We start from the raw sequence: 16,944 nt of genomic DNA, 5'->3' as shown, positions 1-16,944 counted from the left end.
CTGGGTCTGTCAAAGTCTTCTCTGTCGGATGCTTTTATTTTTGAACTTTGGTCACTGGTTTTGGGATGTTTAGTGCAGAGTCAAATGCTATTGATTTTTTCTTTTTTTTAATTGTGGTATTGAAATTTTGGATTCCAATGACTAAATAATCCATATACTGGAAATAGTTTTATATTTTACACCATGTCTACTTTAAAGATCAAACATCTTTCATTAAAATGAAAATTTAAAAGTAATATTATTAAATTGTGTATATTTAATTCATTCAAATTGATTTTTTTTTAAAATTGTTAGTCAAAATAAGAAAAATTTGTAAACTTATTTTTTTATGAAATATCGAAAATAAATTATTAATCTAAGATCAAATCACTGCTAGGTAGGACAAGGAATTTTTTTTAATAAAACACTTTTTAATACCTTTATCAACCTAATATGGGTGGGTGAAATTTATGTAAACCCTTTTATTTGAAGTGCAACTCATTATTTATTTGCAAAGTTTCATTCTTGATTTAGAGAGATTCACATGGGTTTTATTAATCAAAGTTTTGCTACCTATTTCATAATGGGCAAGGATTAATATATAAAAGGAATTTTAATGACATGAATTTATAATTTTAAACGTTACCTTTTTTAAATGTTCTGATCATGTTAGAATTCAAAATAACTTAAAGGAATTCTAAATTTGTATGGAATATTTTGTGAATATGAATGTATGTTATTAATTAACTAATATTGGATAGAAATTAATGTCAAATGACAATAGTTGGAGGTAAGGAAATAACATAATAACTTAATCGGTAAAAAAAGTCATTAAAAAAAACTAATTTTCTTTTAGATACTAAAATAAAATTATTATATTAATTAAATTAGAGACTATTTTATAAATTAAAAAAAAATATTGGTATCTAAAGTAATTTCTATTATTAATTTCTAAATTAATATCTAACTATTAGTTACCAAGATAGAATCTTTTCGTATAATAGACTATCATTTAGTGTGTTCTTAAAATTCTTTATAAATAGATATAGTCTATTTGTGTGTCGTTTTTGTTAACATATGAGTTTTGGTTTAGTCCTTCCATATTTTTGTATTTTTTTTAATAACACTTTTTTTTATGGGATGACAAATGATTGTTGTTATTTGAAGTGTTAGTATAGTTGAGATGTCAAGTTGCATAGTGATGTCTAACATTAAAACTTTTATTTTAAAAAAATATTAATAGTTTAAACATTGCTAGCTAATTTAGATATCAATTTAAAAATTATTTTATAAATTTTTATTAGAAATAAAAACTATTATAGATATCAATCATCTTTAGTCTTTAAAATAATATATAATTTAATCAATATAGTGATTAATTATTTTTTATCTTTAAATTTATTACTATTTAATAATTTTTTAGTAAATTACATTGTATCATCTAATCATATTATGTGGTATTATATTTTTAAAATTATTTTATATTTAACTATGATAATATGAAATGAATTATGTGTGTTGTCCGTTAAGAAAAAGTGAACCAATTTAGATATTTAAGTGGATATTCTACCATTGGTGCAAACTAATCCGTTTTATCTATAATCCATATTATTTATTTTATTTTTTATTTTTGTATAATATTATTTGTGTACTAAATATGAATAAATATTTTTATTTATTAAATGCTAAATAATCAATCTTCAAGGTTTTTTTAGGTGTTGTATTTACATTAAAAAAAATTTAAGATATATATTTTTAATTTATGTGTCAGTTAACCCATAAGTCTTTCGTAAATCAGTCTCTCCTAACCCACGCTACCCCTCCCTACAATTTCATTATATGATCATAATTCTACCTACAAATAATATTTAGACTCTCTTTAAATATAATTTTTTTTTATGTTAAACTGAATATTAATATTAATGGAATCTAGTTAAACTGTGATGCAATAAGATATGTGAAGATAAATTAAAATTATTAGAACTTTAACTTTAATAATAATCCGATATGATAGCCTATAATTTGCATAAATGAAAACTATAAGAATGATTTTTTGTGATATTTAGTCTTTAAAATATGAAATAATTTGTGATTGATAATTCTTATAAAAAAATATGGTATCCATAATATATTAGTGCATAATTGGATATAATCAATTTTATAAAACATCAATTTCATATATTTATATCTACATTTAAAAATAGAACCATAATGCATACTGTCCATGTACCCCACCTGTAACAAAGAACAGAGAAAATACTATTTATTTTATAAATCTAAATTATTTTGAACTATATCAAAATAATGTTCATTATAATACTGAAGATGAATTAGTTCATCTATAAAATCATCTGAATGACGCTATTAGTAAAGAAAAATCTAAATTTTGCTTTGTCTTCAATAAAATCATAATAAGAGATACAAGGTGAAAAAAGTTTTTTTTTAAGTGTATAGTGTAATTTTGTACTAAATTTATAAGAATAGATATATTTTAAAAAATATTACAAAAATGAATAAATCATGTTTCTAACAACACGACTTTACTTTTTGAAATTGTTACCTTGAAAACAATTTTAATAACAACTAAAAATTAACAAAGAAGTTGCTAGATCATTGATGATTTTTATTGTGAGAAATTCATTAAAAATTCATGCTTACTAAAGATTACTTTAATTTAGCTTAACCAGTATAGTTAACTTTTTTTTTAGAAGTGAAATTATTATGAATCCTTATAAGTTGGATATTATGAAAGGACCATGAAAAAAATTGATGAGTTGATAAAGTCCAATAAAAGTCAACATGATAGTGGTTGAAATTAAAGATAATAAAATTATTAGTATTTATTTTATTAATAAAATAATTTTTCAATCTAGCTGTGTAAGAGGACCGAGAAAAATAGTCTTAGAGTATAAATGATACAATTAAAATGACACCTGAATATTTTATTATTAAAGTGAAAAGGCTATATAAATAAAAATTTAGTTATTCAGGTTTCATTTTAAAAGAACCATCGTCTCTCTAAAAACTCATTTTCTTTTTCTCTACCTTCTCTCTAAGATTCTCATCTCCTCGCTTATCAGTCTGGCGATCGGAGTCTGCCGTTGGACTCCTGGCAAGACTGCCCGATCAGAATCTCTTATAGAGTAAGTTCAGTTTTGTTCATTTTTTTTCCTTTTCTCTCCCTTCTCTCTAAGATTCTGATCTCCTTGCTTATCAGTTTGGCGATCGGAGTATGCCATTGAACTCCTGACAGTGAATCCTATAAGATTGCCCGATCATAATCTCTAATAGAGTAAGTTCGATTTTTACCCTTCTCTGATTCAAATTTTGAACTTGTAGGTCTATCTCCATCTAAGTGTATGCATGTGCCTCTTTTAGTTTTAGGATTAGTCTTTAGTAGATCAGAGTCTTAGAAATATAGTTAGATTTTTTATCAGGACTCTGTGGTGCAAGTTAAGCTACTTTTGAAGATTTTAGTAGGTTTGGAGCTCTTCGTGAGCATATATGCTCAAGTAAAAGTAAGGGAAGCTAGTTTAAAATCTTCAATAGAACCCTAGGTTAGAAGATTTGAATGTGAGTGTGACGGGTCACCAATTCTAGATTTTGTTGCAAGATTTTTTGTTCTGGGTAGATGGTAGTTTGTTTGAAATTGAAAGTGTTGTGATTGAGAATTGGTTGTTTGATTTAAATGGTTTTGGAATTAGAAATCATATATGTATAAATGGACATAATAACTCAATGATTCAATGAGAGTGATTGTATCATGCTGAACAGGAACTGTCAATGTAATGTGTAGATTTATAATTTATGAATTGAATGAGATATTGATTTATAATCTAATAGGTATATTAAGTTATGCAGAATTTTTCTGCATATTTCGCTCAAGCTAGCAAGTGCTAGCTCAAGCTAAAAATTTTGGGGTGCTCTCTGGAGGATTTTAGCCCAAGCTAGTGAATTTTAGCTCAAGCTAAAATTTTTGGGGTGCTTTCTGGAGGATTTTAGCCCAAGCTAGCTAGTTTTAGCTCAAGCTAAAATTATGGGTGCTCTCTGGAGGATTTTAGCTCAAGCTAGCGAATTTTAGCTCAAGCTAAAATTCTGGGTGCTCTCTGGTGGATTTTAGCTCAAGCTAAAGTAAAATAAAAAAATAAAATAAAAATATTAAACAAATTTTTATTCGCTTTTAAAAGATTTATTTATTTATTTTTATATAGTTTTTCTTATAAAGTATGTAAACTTTTATTTCATGTATAGTTAATTGAAAATCTCTTTAATTAGACATTTATAAAATTAGTCAATGAATTGTTGTGTATTTTGGAAAATTTAAACATTGGTATGATTTGATTGTTTGATGTTGGATATTATGAGGTTCAAAATATGAATTCTAATCAAGACATAGTATTTTCAGGAAGAAAATACCGTGTTGAGATTATTATTAGGGTGTATTGATTTGTGAGTGTCCTGTGAATGAGACGATCCTGACTCTACTGATATAATGGAATCACATAGATGAAGTTATTCAGTTGGTGAGAGTTGAAGGAGGTCCATTTGGCTGAGTCTGAGGTTTGAAAGAACTTATCAGAGTAGATCAAATGGATTTACCCTGTCATATGAAGATGATGAGATATTGAGATAATTATGCGCATGGCTGTGTGGGTTTCACAGCAGTAGTATGACAGGTGCAAGTCTCTGGATGCTAATCTCAATACACGAGTCTTCCGGAAGTAGAGTTAAGTGTCTATGTGTTATGAGTCAGTAGAAGTCTAACATGAGAAAGATGAATATTGAAATTGTTGACAGACACTTGTGGAATGCATGAGAAATGATGGATTTATGTGAATGTTTAAAGCTATATTTGTGTTATAAGTTTTAAAAATACCTACCTTACCCTTTGTTTTGTTTTGTGGTTGTTTTTCTTTAATCTGTGATGATCGTGTATTTTACACGGGAGCAGATGATGTTACAGGTGATAAAGTTTCTCGGTGAGAAGATGAATGATGGAAAATGTTTTTTTTTCTTTTGAAATTTTGTTTTAAATTTTGTGTAAATGTTTCAAGTCTTATGAAGAGAAAGATAATTTGAAACATTAAAATAATGAAATTTTAGATATATTTGTATTATTTTTATATATTTATTTTAATATTTCATACAAATTATGATTATCAGATATGGGAAAATATAGGGATGTTACAAGCTGAAGTTATAGGTATAAATTCTTATATACAAATATTTAATGATAAAAATATGTCGAGTGCAAAAATAAAAAAATGAATATTTTAAATAAGTATTGTTAAAGAGATATGTTAATATAAAAAAAAAGATTAAAACAACAAATAAAAAGTGGTTGATTCCCCAAGTTCTTCCACCATTGAATTATTTACAGGTTCTTTGAAGATTAATCATTTCTCAATCCTCCAACAGACTTAAACCAGATTGAACATGCCATAATCTTATTCAACTGAAACTCACTAGTAAAACATGTGTCTACTGGTTTAATCAATATCCAAACTAACTAAGAAATCAAAGTTTAAGACAAAGAAGACTCTCAATCATGCATTAAGTACCTCTTACAAAAACCAATTTATTTTTCAGGAGATTAAAATAATAAAATAACTGCTATAGAGAAACAAAAAACCAAACTTCTATTGACCAAAACCTCAAAACTCAATGAGAAATTACAAAAGAATCAATAAAAAAGGTTTAGCCTTTCATGTAGAGGCAAAACAAAAGAATTACAAAGAAGAAAAGAACTAAGAAAATCCGATGAAGTTCCCCTCCTTTCTCCTTGAAGCTTGTGTCTTTTTATAGATTATTCTATTCCAAGGATTTTGGAAAAATATTTTGGTTTAGATTTTTTTAATAGTTTCCAACTTTCCATAATTATTGTAACTTTTTGAAGATCATCTTAATTTGCACTCAATCTAAATTGCTTCCATGGTGGTCAATTTGGTTAAGGAAAATTCTTCCATCCCAATAAAAGACTTATTTTCATAAACAAAAACCTCCATAGGTATATTATAACATATAAAAAAAGCATAGCTAGGAAAACAAAAAACTCTTACCATGACATTCGACGATTGAGAACAATCATACAATCCTCTTCCTAGTTGGTTGCAAGCACTACAAGAAAGTAATATGGGACAATTGTCTAGTACACTGCTTCTCATTATCTTGTCGATTGTGTTTAAGAAACATCTTATGAGATTTTGGATCATGTTCTTTCAAGCCTTGCATCAAAGGATTCATACAAGCCTATTGTAGAAGTTGATGGGACATTTTTTTTATGAAAAAATATCATGCAACATTGTTGACTGCGATCACTCAAGGAATCAAAATATGTTTCCCTTAGCATTTGCCATTGTTGAAGGCAAGAACCATGAGACTTTGATATGGTTCTTCCATTTATTGTGATAATACATCACACATCAACTAATTTGTGCATGATCACTAACATACATAATGTCAACCTAACAAGTCTTGAAGAATGGATGAAAAGCAAGTGGTTTGCATGCATCATATCGCATCCAACTGTTACGAAGTGGACTTTAAGCCTAACTCAACCCCATAAAACCGGCTCGATAAGGTGAGGTTTGCACCCACTTATATACAATGAAAGACTCTAATCTCTAGTCGATGTGGGATCTTCAACACACCCCCCTCACGCCGAGACTGCCAACTCGTGCGTGGGACTATATGGTCTGATAGCGGCCCGATAGCGGGTGGCACGATAGGCCCAACAAATACTCGCTAGGATAGGCTCGAAATGGCTCTGATACCATATTACGAAGTGGACTTTAAGCCTAACTCAACCCCATAAAACCGGCTCGATGGGGTGAGGTCTGCACCCACTTATATACAATGAAAGACTCTAATCTCTAGTCGATGTGGGATCTCCAACACCAACTTCAACAAAATGTTCAAAAATTTCAAGTTGAAACGTCAATTGATTTAACATGGGTAATAACATTGCTTACCTTTATTCATACAAAATTACACAATCAATAAGCGTTTAAGAAATTCAATTTTTTCATTGTCACGACTTATGAAATGAAACAACTCACTCTACAAGCAAAGTTATTAGTTATGTAATCAGAATTCCAGCAAGCAGTTTCCTAGATAGATAAAATATTGTTATAAAAGTGAGCTTTAAACGATGAAGCAAGAAGTACAACCATATGACCACAAATTTAGCCGAATGCATAAATTCTGTTTTGAAGGGAATTTGTCCCTTGCCCATTTAAGCTTTGATTAAGGTAACATTTGAAAGAGAAAAATTTGTGGGACAAGGCTAAAGACAGACACGGGTGTTACACGCAGATCATTATTATGCAGAAGATATCACAGTCTTACTAAGAAAAAATGAATAACATTCGGTTATGTGTCTTGCGCAAAGGTTACGTGTCTTGAGGTACTTGTTTGATTAAATGATTGACAGTGTGATTGAGGTACTTTCAAGCTCTTTGATTTCCTTGTCATTACGTTATAATCGCTTGTTCCTCTTGTCATTTACAACCAATGACATTTGTTGATCCATATATAGTCTCCATAACATTAAAAAAGCTTATGAAATCCAATTTTTCATACTTGATCCCTACATATATCATAAAGAGTCAAGAAAATCAAACATTATTCATTTCCATAATGAAATATATTAATCAATTCAAAACATAGAAAAAATATTCTAACTATCACAATAAATAAATAAATGTCACAATAGGAGAAATTATTCATTTAGATAGTAAAATATGATGGTTTGTAATATTTAATATTATTCATTTTTTTTTATTTCATCAATCTTTAAAACTATAAATATTATCAATCTAATCAAATATATAATATATTCCTCAATTTAAATGAGATACTTCAATAACAAAACTTCACACATAATAGTTACTATTTTATTATTATTTTTTAATCAAACACATTATCTATGATTTTTATAAAACAACCAAATTCATATTATTCAATTGACTACATAATTTTATTTCATATTTATAAACTATCCACCAAATTATATTATTACATCTACTTTTTAATTATTAGCTCATATTACTTACTATTCTCTTATAAACAAATCAATTATTTAAACATATTATTAAATTATTTGTTAAATAAATTAAACACCTTAATAGCAAATTTTACACATTTTTAAAAATAACTCACTCTATTTTTTAATTCTTTTCATCTGACTCACTTTAAATTAATCAAATAATTTATTTTACTAATGATCAGTTATTCAATAAATATTAGTAGTTTTTCATTATTTTTTATACAATTTGTTTTTCAAACTACAAATTTTCTTTTTTGTAAATTAAATCAATGTAAAAAAATCTAAATTTAAATCATCACAAATATGATGACTTTAATATATAAATAATACACTAATATACAATATCTATGTATTATTTTTACACTAAAATCATTATACCAGTTATTATTTTTGAAAAGAAAAATTAATAGCATTAATTAAATTAAATTAAATCAAAATCATGTTATTTTAATGAATTTTTCATAATAAAAACAGTCATTTATGATAACTTTTTTTATTAGTTTTTAATTGTCATTATAACCATATTTAAAGATGATCACTTTTGAACAGTAAAATGATGATACTCAAACAAGATATATCTATTTCTTTTTTTTTTCAAATATATCATTCTCATAGTGATAATGTAAAATTGCACAACTTTTGAATTTTTTTTAAACTCTTTCTGAAATTCGTCTAAATGTTTCTCAATATAACTATCAGAATTATATATATTTAAATATCAACAAATTTTTATAAGTTAAAAAAACTCTTATTTTTTTTATAAAATTTTTCTTGTAATTTGGTTATCACATAAAAAAAATATAAAATTATAAAAAACTATACTAAAACTTATATATTAACAAAAATAATCTATTAAAAAAAATCTTCATTACATATATTACTTTATTTCGTTATCTTAGAAATTATTGTAATCGCAATTAAGTATTAAAAGACTTCTTTGTATTATTAGAAAATTTTGATTAAATATAAAAAAAAACCTTTTGCATTTTTTTAATTCAATACTCTCTCTAAATTATTTAAAAGAATAAAAAAACTAAACACTATTTATATGTTATTTTCATCTTTGTATTTTTATTTATGAAACAAAATTTAAATAAATATATTTTAAAATTATTTAATTAATATATTTTGCAAGAGAAAATAGTTGTTAATACATGTAAACATTGAAAAACAAATATGCACATACTGTATAATAATATGATAGTAATGGGTTAGACCCCATTGAATGAGGTCATAATAATGTCACATGCAAAATTTAACATTTGCAAGTTGTCACTGTTCCACTTCGATCTCTCCTCGAAAACTTCGCCAGCCACCTGGGATCAACATTGTTATTATATTAAATTGTAAACTCACAATATTTTTTTAGAAAGTTATTAAAGTGGGATATTTTTTAAAATTTTTATTTTCATATTTTACTGTGAAGATTTTGTTGCCCGATTTATATTTTACTTTTTTTAATACTGAAGTTTTATTTTAAATAAAAAATTGTTAAAGAAAATAAAATTATTACTTAAATGATAGTTTTGATTAAAAAATTTATGATTTTATTATAAATAAATAAAGTTTTATATGCTAAATTTTTGTAATAAAGTCACCTGTACAAAAATTATTTATCTAAATTTATATATTTTTTAGATTTTATTCATTCTATAATTTGTTAGAAATATTGTCCTCCTTTTATGCAATATGAGGAGTCTAGTTTTAAAAACTGTTTTAAATTAAATTAAAAATAGAACCTACCTTGTCTAAAATTCTACCTAGAAGTTTACTTTAAATTAAATTTTTCTGTTTCACTGCCCAAGATATTGATTTGTTCAAGATGTTGGGAAGGAAAAGGACATCAGAATAAGCAATTTATTTTTAATTTTTATTTTAGTTAATTTTTTTATAGTGATGTTTTTTCTTTTATTTCTTTATTAAATTTAAAATTTATTTAAATATGTTTGACTCCATTTTTTTCTTTTGAGAAAAATAATAATCAGTGACTAATTTAGATAATATTATATTTAAAAATAAAATTAAGGGAGATAGTTTTTAAAAACTATTATAATTTTATTTAAAGTTGTCTTTTAATTTATAGATTACGAAGTTATATTATATTGTAAATGGTTAGAATAAATAATTAATCGTGATAAGCTAAACCTAAAAAGACCATGAAAAAATTTGGTGAGTTTAGAAAAAGTTAGTAAAAGTCAAACATGAAAGTGGTTGGCATTAGAGATAATAAAATAACTAATGTTTCTTTTATTAACAAACTAATATGATTTTTTTTTCCAATCTGGCTGAATTTATTGGTTAAATTCTTTATACAAATATTTAATGATTAAAATAATATTTTGAATGCAAAAATGAAAAAATAAATATTTCAAATAGGTATGGTTAAAGAGATACATTAATATAAAGATAATTTTCATATAGATGAATTCAAGTTTTGGTACAGAAATTAGTTTGGTGTAGGTGCACTTTGTAATTTTATATACATATATTGTATATTTTCAACTAAAAATCACTAAAAGTGGAACTTTATAAATTTTATAAATAAATGTTAACATATACTTTTTAATATCATTAATAATATTCACATAATTTGGAATCCCTTCAAAAACTATATAGTATTTGAAAATAAAATTTACAAAAATATTTATATAACAAATTCACTTTAAAAAATAATCTCCAACTACACTTTTTTGACATTAATCCTATTTGGATTTTTTTTTTAATATCTGATATTAAAACAAAAAAAATCGATATTTATGTGATAAACATTTTACTTTAACATTGTCCACTAATAGTAATTTTTCTCTCTACCATCTTTTATTCTAATTTTTGTATGAGATGTTCTATTTAACAACCATTTTGGTTTTATATAAACTGATATCATATGTTGGCAACTTAACGGTACAATAATATGATTTTTTATTGAATTATGTGAACATTTCCTATGTGTGAAATTGAATTTGATAAACATGTTATTGCAAGACATGTTCAAAAATCAATCTATAAATAATAATTTAGCCCTCCTATATATTTTTATGTCAAATTAAATAGTGGTAAAATGTGAATAAATGATGATACAGTAAGAGATGTGAAGTCATCTAAGTTAGAGAAGATAATTGGATATAAGAATTTTATAAATGAAATAACACTTTGCTTATAAAGCTAGAAACTATGGGAATGAGTGTTTATCATGTTTGTCTGTATGATATGCAATTTAAAACAATTAATTAAATGTTTAAAATAAACTTATTTTCTTTTACTTATTTACAAAAGTATTTGTAGGAATAAATATTTTGTTAACTTACATAGGAAGCTAAGAACATTATTATTCTTAACTTAATCTTACTTTTACTTTTTTACAAAAATATAATATAGTACAACATCTTCAAAATATTACAAATTTCCCATTTTCATACATATATATATATATTAATTAATTAGATAATAACAGTGATTCGAGTGATTTCATTACCATCCAAATTACACATTTATCCATGTCACAATGTGTAAAAAATTTCGATCATCTAATATTTTAATTTATATAATTTAAACTATCCGTGAAAAAAAAAATATTTATTATATAAGTTCATTTATTAAATAAACAAAATAATTGAGTATTTACATATCGTCCCATATTTCTAACACAAATTAAAACTATGAATATATAACAATAATATTTAACACAGTTTTCACATCACATATCATGCTCTCTCTCACTTTATTATTTTGCCTCATAGTTAAAAAATAAACAGTTTTCACATCACATATCATCATGCTCTCTCTCACTTTATTATTTTGCCTCATAGTTAAAAAATAATCAATAAAACATAAATCATTTCATAACAATGATTAATGATAATAAATCACACCGAGTTACAGTCAACTAATCAAAATCAATTATAACTAATAAGAAAGCTAAAAGAATAAGCTACAACTTATACGAAGATTTCCAGTTCTGAAAAACACATTTCCTTATTTTAAAAGTTCAAAAATTGCAACAACTCTAATTAAAACTAACAAATTTACATTTACTCACTAAAACAAAAATAATTAGACTTAAAAACCTCATTTTTAATTGATAACAAATCCATAAAAAAGCTAACATCCAATACTACAACTTTTAAAAAAAAACCATTAAATCAACTTCTAAAAATCCTTGATCCACTCAACACATAGAATTTTGATAAATGAAATTAAGAAAATATTCTCTCATATCTGAATTTGCTAAACGAATTTAATGTCAAGAGTAATCTCTAGACTAAATGCACTACTTTTATGAAGAGTAGTGTACATTTTTTAACATATCTACCTTGCTAATTAAATTTGATGAAAATAATAAAAAAATTGAAGAGAATAATTAAATAAGATGAGAAATTAATTTTTTTAAAGAAATTTTAATCGATAAAGAATATATTTATAAGAGTGTATTATAAAGATATTATATTAAAGTTATTATCAACCGTAGGTATAAATTGATAAAAGAAGTGATTAAATTAGAGCAAAATAAAGTTTTTAAAAGGTAAAAAAGTATGAAATACTTGTCTTAATTACTGTGAAAAAATCAGGTTTACTCATATTTTGTGTGAAGAAAATACGTGTGCTGATAAGTTGACTAATTTAATATTTATTCATAAAAAATCCTTTCATTGATATAATATACTTCTATCTAGTCTGTTCTTGAAATTCTTTATTAATTAATAGATATAGTCTACTTATGTATCGTTTTTGTTAACATATGAGTTTCGGTCTAGTCCCCATATTTTTATATTTTTTTAATAATACTTTTTCATGTGATAACAAATGATTGTTGTTACTTAAGGTGTAGTCTAGTTAGCCTAAATCCTAAACCCTAAAAAAAATAAAAAATATGGATTGATTTTCTTAAAATGAGAAAAAGGTAAATTAAAAAATTGAATGAGAAAAAATAAAAAAAAAGGAGGATTGTAATTTCCCAACGTGGCGAAGTAAAGGTTAGGTGAGAAGATGCGACAAAAATCATGGCCAAACCCTCAAAGCTCAACATTCTGAGTTTATTATTCATCACTATATATTACTATTACCAAACCAAACCAAACCAAACCATATCTTCCTTCTCTTCAGAGCGTTTTCTCTCTCTTTCTCTCTCTCTCTAACACCCACTAGTGATGGCTGTGCAACTGTGGGAGACCTTGAAGGAGGCCATAGTGGTCTACACTGGCCTAAGTCCTTCCACCTTCTTCACGGTGCTCACGCTACTTCTGGCCGTTTACTACGTCGTTTCGGGTCTCTTTGGGGCTCCACCCGACCGCCACCGCCCCCGCCACATCGAGGAGGAGGAGATGCCGCCTCTGCGGCCGCCGGTCCAGCTCGGTGAGATCACGGCTGAGGAGCTCAAAGCCTACGACGGCAACGATCCCGATAAACCCTTGCTTATGGCCATCAAGGCCCAGATCTACGATGTCTCCCAGAGCAGGTTTACCGTCGCACAAAACCCACCCATTTCTTCTTAATTTGTTCTTCTGTATTATTTTGTTTCATTTTCATGGTCTATGCTTATTTTGGGTATTTTATTAATTTTCTGTTAATAGTGAATGCCTTCCAAGTAAGCTTTTTTAGGTTAACGTTGTTCAATTATTGTTTTGGTATCATGCATTGATTTTCTCTAAAACTTTCCTATTTGTGCATTTTCGGATGCCCTTTTGTGTTAATGATCGGTGTATTAAGAATTTGTGAATTTGGGGGTACTTTTGCTTTTGCAAAGGTCAGATTTTGCTTTTTGTACGCGGGCTCTTTTTGTTGTTACTGTGACATGTGATGAGAAGATAACATGTTCCTCGTATTATTGAGGACCTGTTTGATTTAAAGTTGAGTAGAGCTGGTTTTTAACTGTACCTGATTAGAATGCAGAGTCTAAAGTGTGTTTTTGTGTCCGTTGTTTATTGGAAAGTTTGAGAATTGATTATATAACGACATATAACAAACCTGCAAACTACATGGTTTAAGTAGAAAATTAGAAGGTTGGATTTCAAAGGTTGAACATGGATTTATAGAAACTTTTGTCTTGTGGAAGGTATTGTTCAGATTGTTTTCCGTCATCCCTATTGTCATTAATTTTACTGGTTGCTTTGTTCAGTGTTTACTTCTTAGTCCCACTACATATTTGTGTACACGTTCACCCATCTCAAGGTTGAAAAAATGTAATTCTCACTGTGATCTTTATTTTGATTGGGCTTAACATTGTTTGAGTTGGACTAAGATGCTGCATTGAGGAGCCGAGTTATCTAACATCAGCCATTTCTTTTGAGATGCTGTTTTGTGGAGCTGAATTATGGAGATTCAGTGAAAAGCATCGTCATTCGCTACCTAACTTATTTCTGCTGAAATTTGCCCTTTTTTTTACTCTGATGGGAATATTTTGTCCACATTGCATTTTCAATTAATTCTTACCACTGCAAGCCTTGTTTGTTTCTGCTATAATTTTTCTGTTTTGTCTGCTCCTAGCTACTTTTGCTCAGCCAAACTTTCTCGAGTCCTAAAACTATGAACCCTGGCCTTCTTTAAGAGAGTATATGCTTTTAATTAACAAAACCAAAAGTGATACATGATTTTGCTTGACAACATAGTTCATTTTGTGTCAGGCAAGAATGAAATATGTATGTGATGATGTTTTTTTTGTTCCTTAATATGCTTTAATTGGGTTTTAACACCACTGCTTAATATCAGGATGTTTTATGGACCTGGCGGACCTTATGCGCTGTTTGCTGGCAAGGATGCTAGCAGGGCTTTAGCAAAGATGTCTTTTGAAGATAAAGATCTGACTGGGGATATTTCTGGCCTTGGCCCATTTGAGCTTGATGCTTTACAAGACTGGGAATATAAGTTCATGAGCAAGTACGTTAAGGTTGGAACTGTTAAAAGTGAAGTTCCTGTAGCTGAATCAGAGTCCAACGCTGAACCATCAGAAACTACTTCCCGTGATATTGATTCTGCTGCTGCTGCTGTTAAAAGTGATGAAACCCCTTCAAACACTGATGCAGATAAAGAAGAGTGATGGCCGAGTTGTTCCACAATGCCCCTGACAAAATGGAGAGAAAAAAGAAACTTCATTGTTAAGACTGAGCAAATGTAAGGCAAGTTTTTCGAAGATAACTGTTGGCCATCTCTTCTGATTGTCCCTTTGTTTGAATATTCGGTCTTGTAATAATCAACTGTGAGGGGTAAATTGAAGTTAGATATTTTCAAATTCCATAGCATGTACGTGTTATATTAGACTCGTAATAATCTTTTGGTTTGATTGAATAATATTTTTCTCTATGACAAAAATGAAGCATAAGTAGTCTTCCATGTATGAATAGTATAATGCGTGACATTTTTTTTATCCTAGAAATTTCTGAGTACTGAAAATTCATTTGATTTCTGTTTCTGAACACCCGATATCTGTGTTGAACCTAAAACTTGGAAGAAGGGATATTTATAGCGAATAGAAGTAGAATGGAATTAAATTAAAATAAAGCAGTAAAAAAACTGGGCAGTGTTCTGTGGGTATAGATGTCAACAAAGAAAATGGTGATGGGCGTGCTGATGAGATGGCCATAGGAAAGGTATGCAAAACTAGGTTAAAAGAAAATAGCCTTAAATTTTGAACTTCTAGATGAGTTGTTTATCTCTTATAAATTAAAATTTGTTGATTTTTCCACTTCTATCAACTTCAAAATACAGAATGTCAGAGCTTGATTTTGAACTTTCAGTTTCAAAGTTATTCTCTCCTTTTTAATTTAACTTTGTTAATTTCCTCCTCCTATGCTAAAAGTCAATTTTTTTTTGGAATAACTTTCTATTCACGTACTTTTGAAGGAGAATAAAAAAATGAAGTGTATTTTTTTATAAGTTAAAATTAATTTATTATAAATTAAAGTTACCTCTTTAAAGTTATCTTTTTATTTTATTTTCTATAACTTCTCATTGTAAGAAATAGAATTAGGTTAAAAATCCAATTAATTAAAAATAATATAGAAGGTCAAAGCAACAAGTTCTTTCCTTGCACGTTCTTTCTAATTTATTTATTCTCATCTTTGCTCGTTGGTTATTATGTATTTCTTTTGTTTATGGTGTATCTTAGACTGAACTTTTTTATTACTTTGCATAAATACTATAGTCCTACAATTCAAAATATAGCCCATTTATAGTGTCTGTTTTTCCTAAAGTTGATATATTTATATATACACTAAAATCTATTTATATATTAGTGCTATAAAAAGAAAACTAAATTAAATAAACATATCCATGCATGATAATATAAAATGTTATAATGTATTTAATTTAATATAAAGGAGTTAACACAATATAAATACAGATTTATAAACATGACAGCACTATGTTTCAGCTAAGAGTGAACAATGAAGTAGAATAAAAATATATGGTTATTTTAAAAGTTCAAGAGTTAAATACTGGAGAAGTTAAAACTAAAGTGGTTTATACTTACAATTTTAAAAATTAATTTAGAGATTTCCTCAAGTGAAATGTTTATATGGTTATCAACAACTCCGTATGATTCACAGAAAACTTATTTATAGTCAAAATCATCAATAGTATATTTTCTATTCAATTTTAAACATATTAAGAGTATCTTTTAATCAATCTGTAGGTATACCTCTGAAATAAAATATAGTTATTCAACATTGAAAACTAAGTTAAAAACTTATTATAAAAAGGTATAATTTATTCTAAAAATCACCTTTGTGTGTTCTACACATTGTTTTTTACATGAATTCATGTATTATTTCCATTAGCTAGTACAATTCAAACTAATCATTTCAACAAGGTATCATCACATTTAAGATTAAATAAAACACAATAACATTTATTTCAAATCAAACATTTCAAGATTCCAATTTAATAATTCAAATACTAATATCTAAGTTTAAACCAATACAAATAAT

General features: G+C 26.9%; 1 protein-coding gene across 1 annotated transcript; it reads left to right on the top strand.

The window, feature by feature from the left end:
- Window positions 1-13,025: 13,025 nt before the first annotated feature.
- Window positions 13,026-15,328, top strand: LOC137827774 (membrane steroid-binding protein 1). Its single transcript, XM_068634091.1, has 2 exons — window positions 13,026-13,478; window positions 14,729-15,328. Exons 1-2 carry the CDS (start codon window positions 13,171-13,173, stop codon window positions 15,054-15,056), a joined length of 636 nt encoding a protein of 211 aa, XP_068490192.1. The 5' UTR covers window positions 13,026-13,170; the 3' UTR covers window positions 15,057-15,328.
- The last annotated feature ends 1,616 nt before the right edge of the window (window positions 15,329-16,944 follow it).

Source organism: Phaseolus vulgaris, chromosome 7 (genome assembly GCF_051622355.1).
Source record: "Phaseolus vulgaris cultivar YP4 chromosome 7, ASM5162235v1, whole genome shotgun sequence".
Taxonomy (NCBI): domain Eukaryota; kingdom Viridiplantae; phylum Streptophyta; class Magnoliopsida; order Fabales; family Fabaceae; genus Phaseolus; species Phaseolus vulgaris.
The sequence above is the reverse complement of the archived record's forward strand: the minus strand, read 5'-3'. Positions and strand labels throughout refer to the sequence as shown.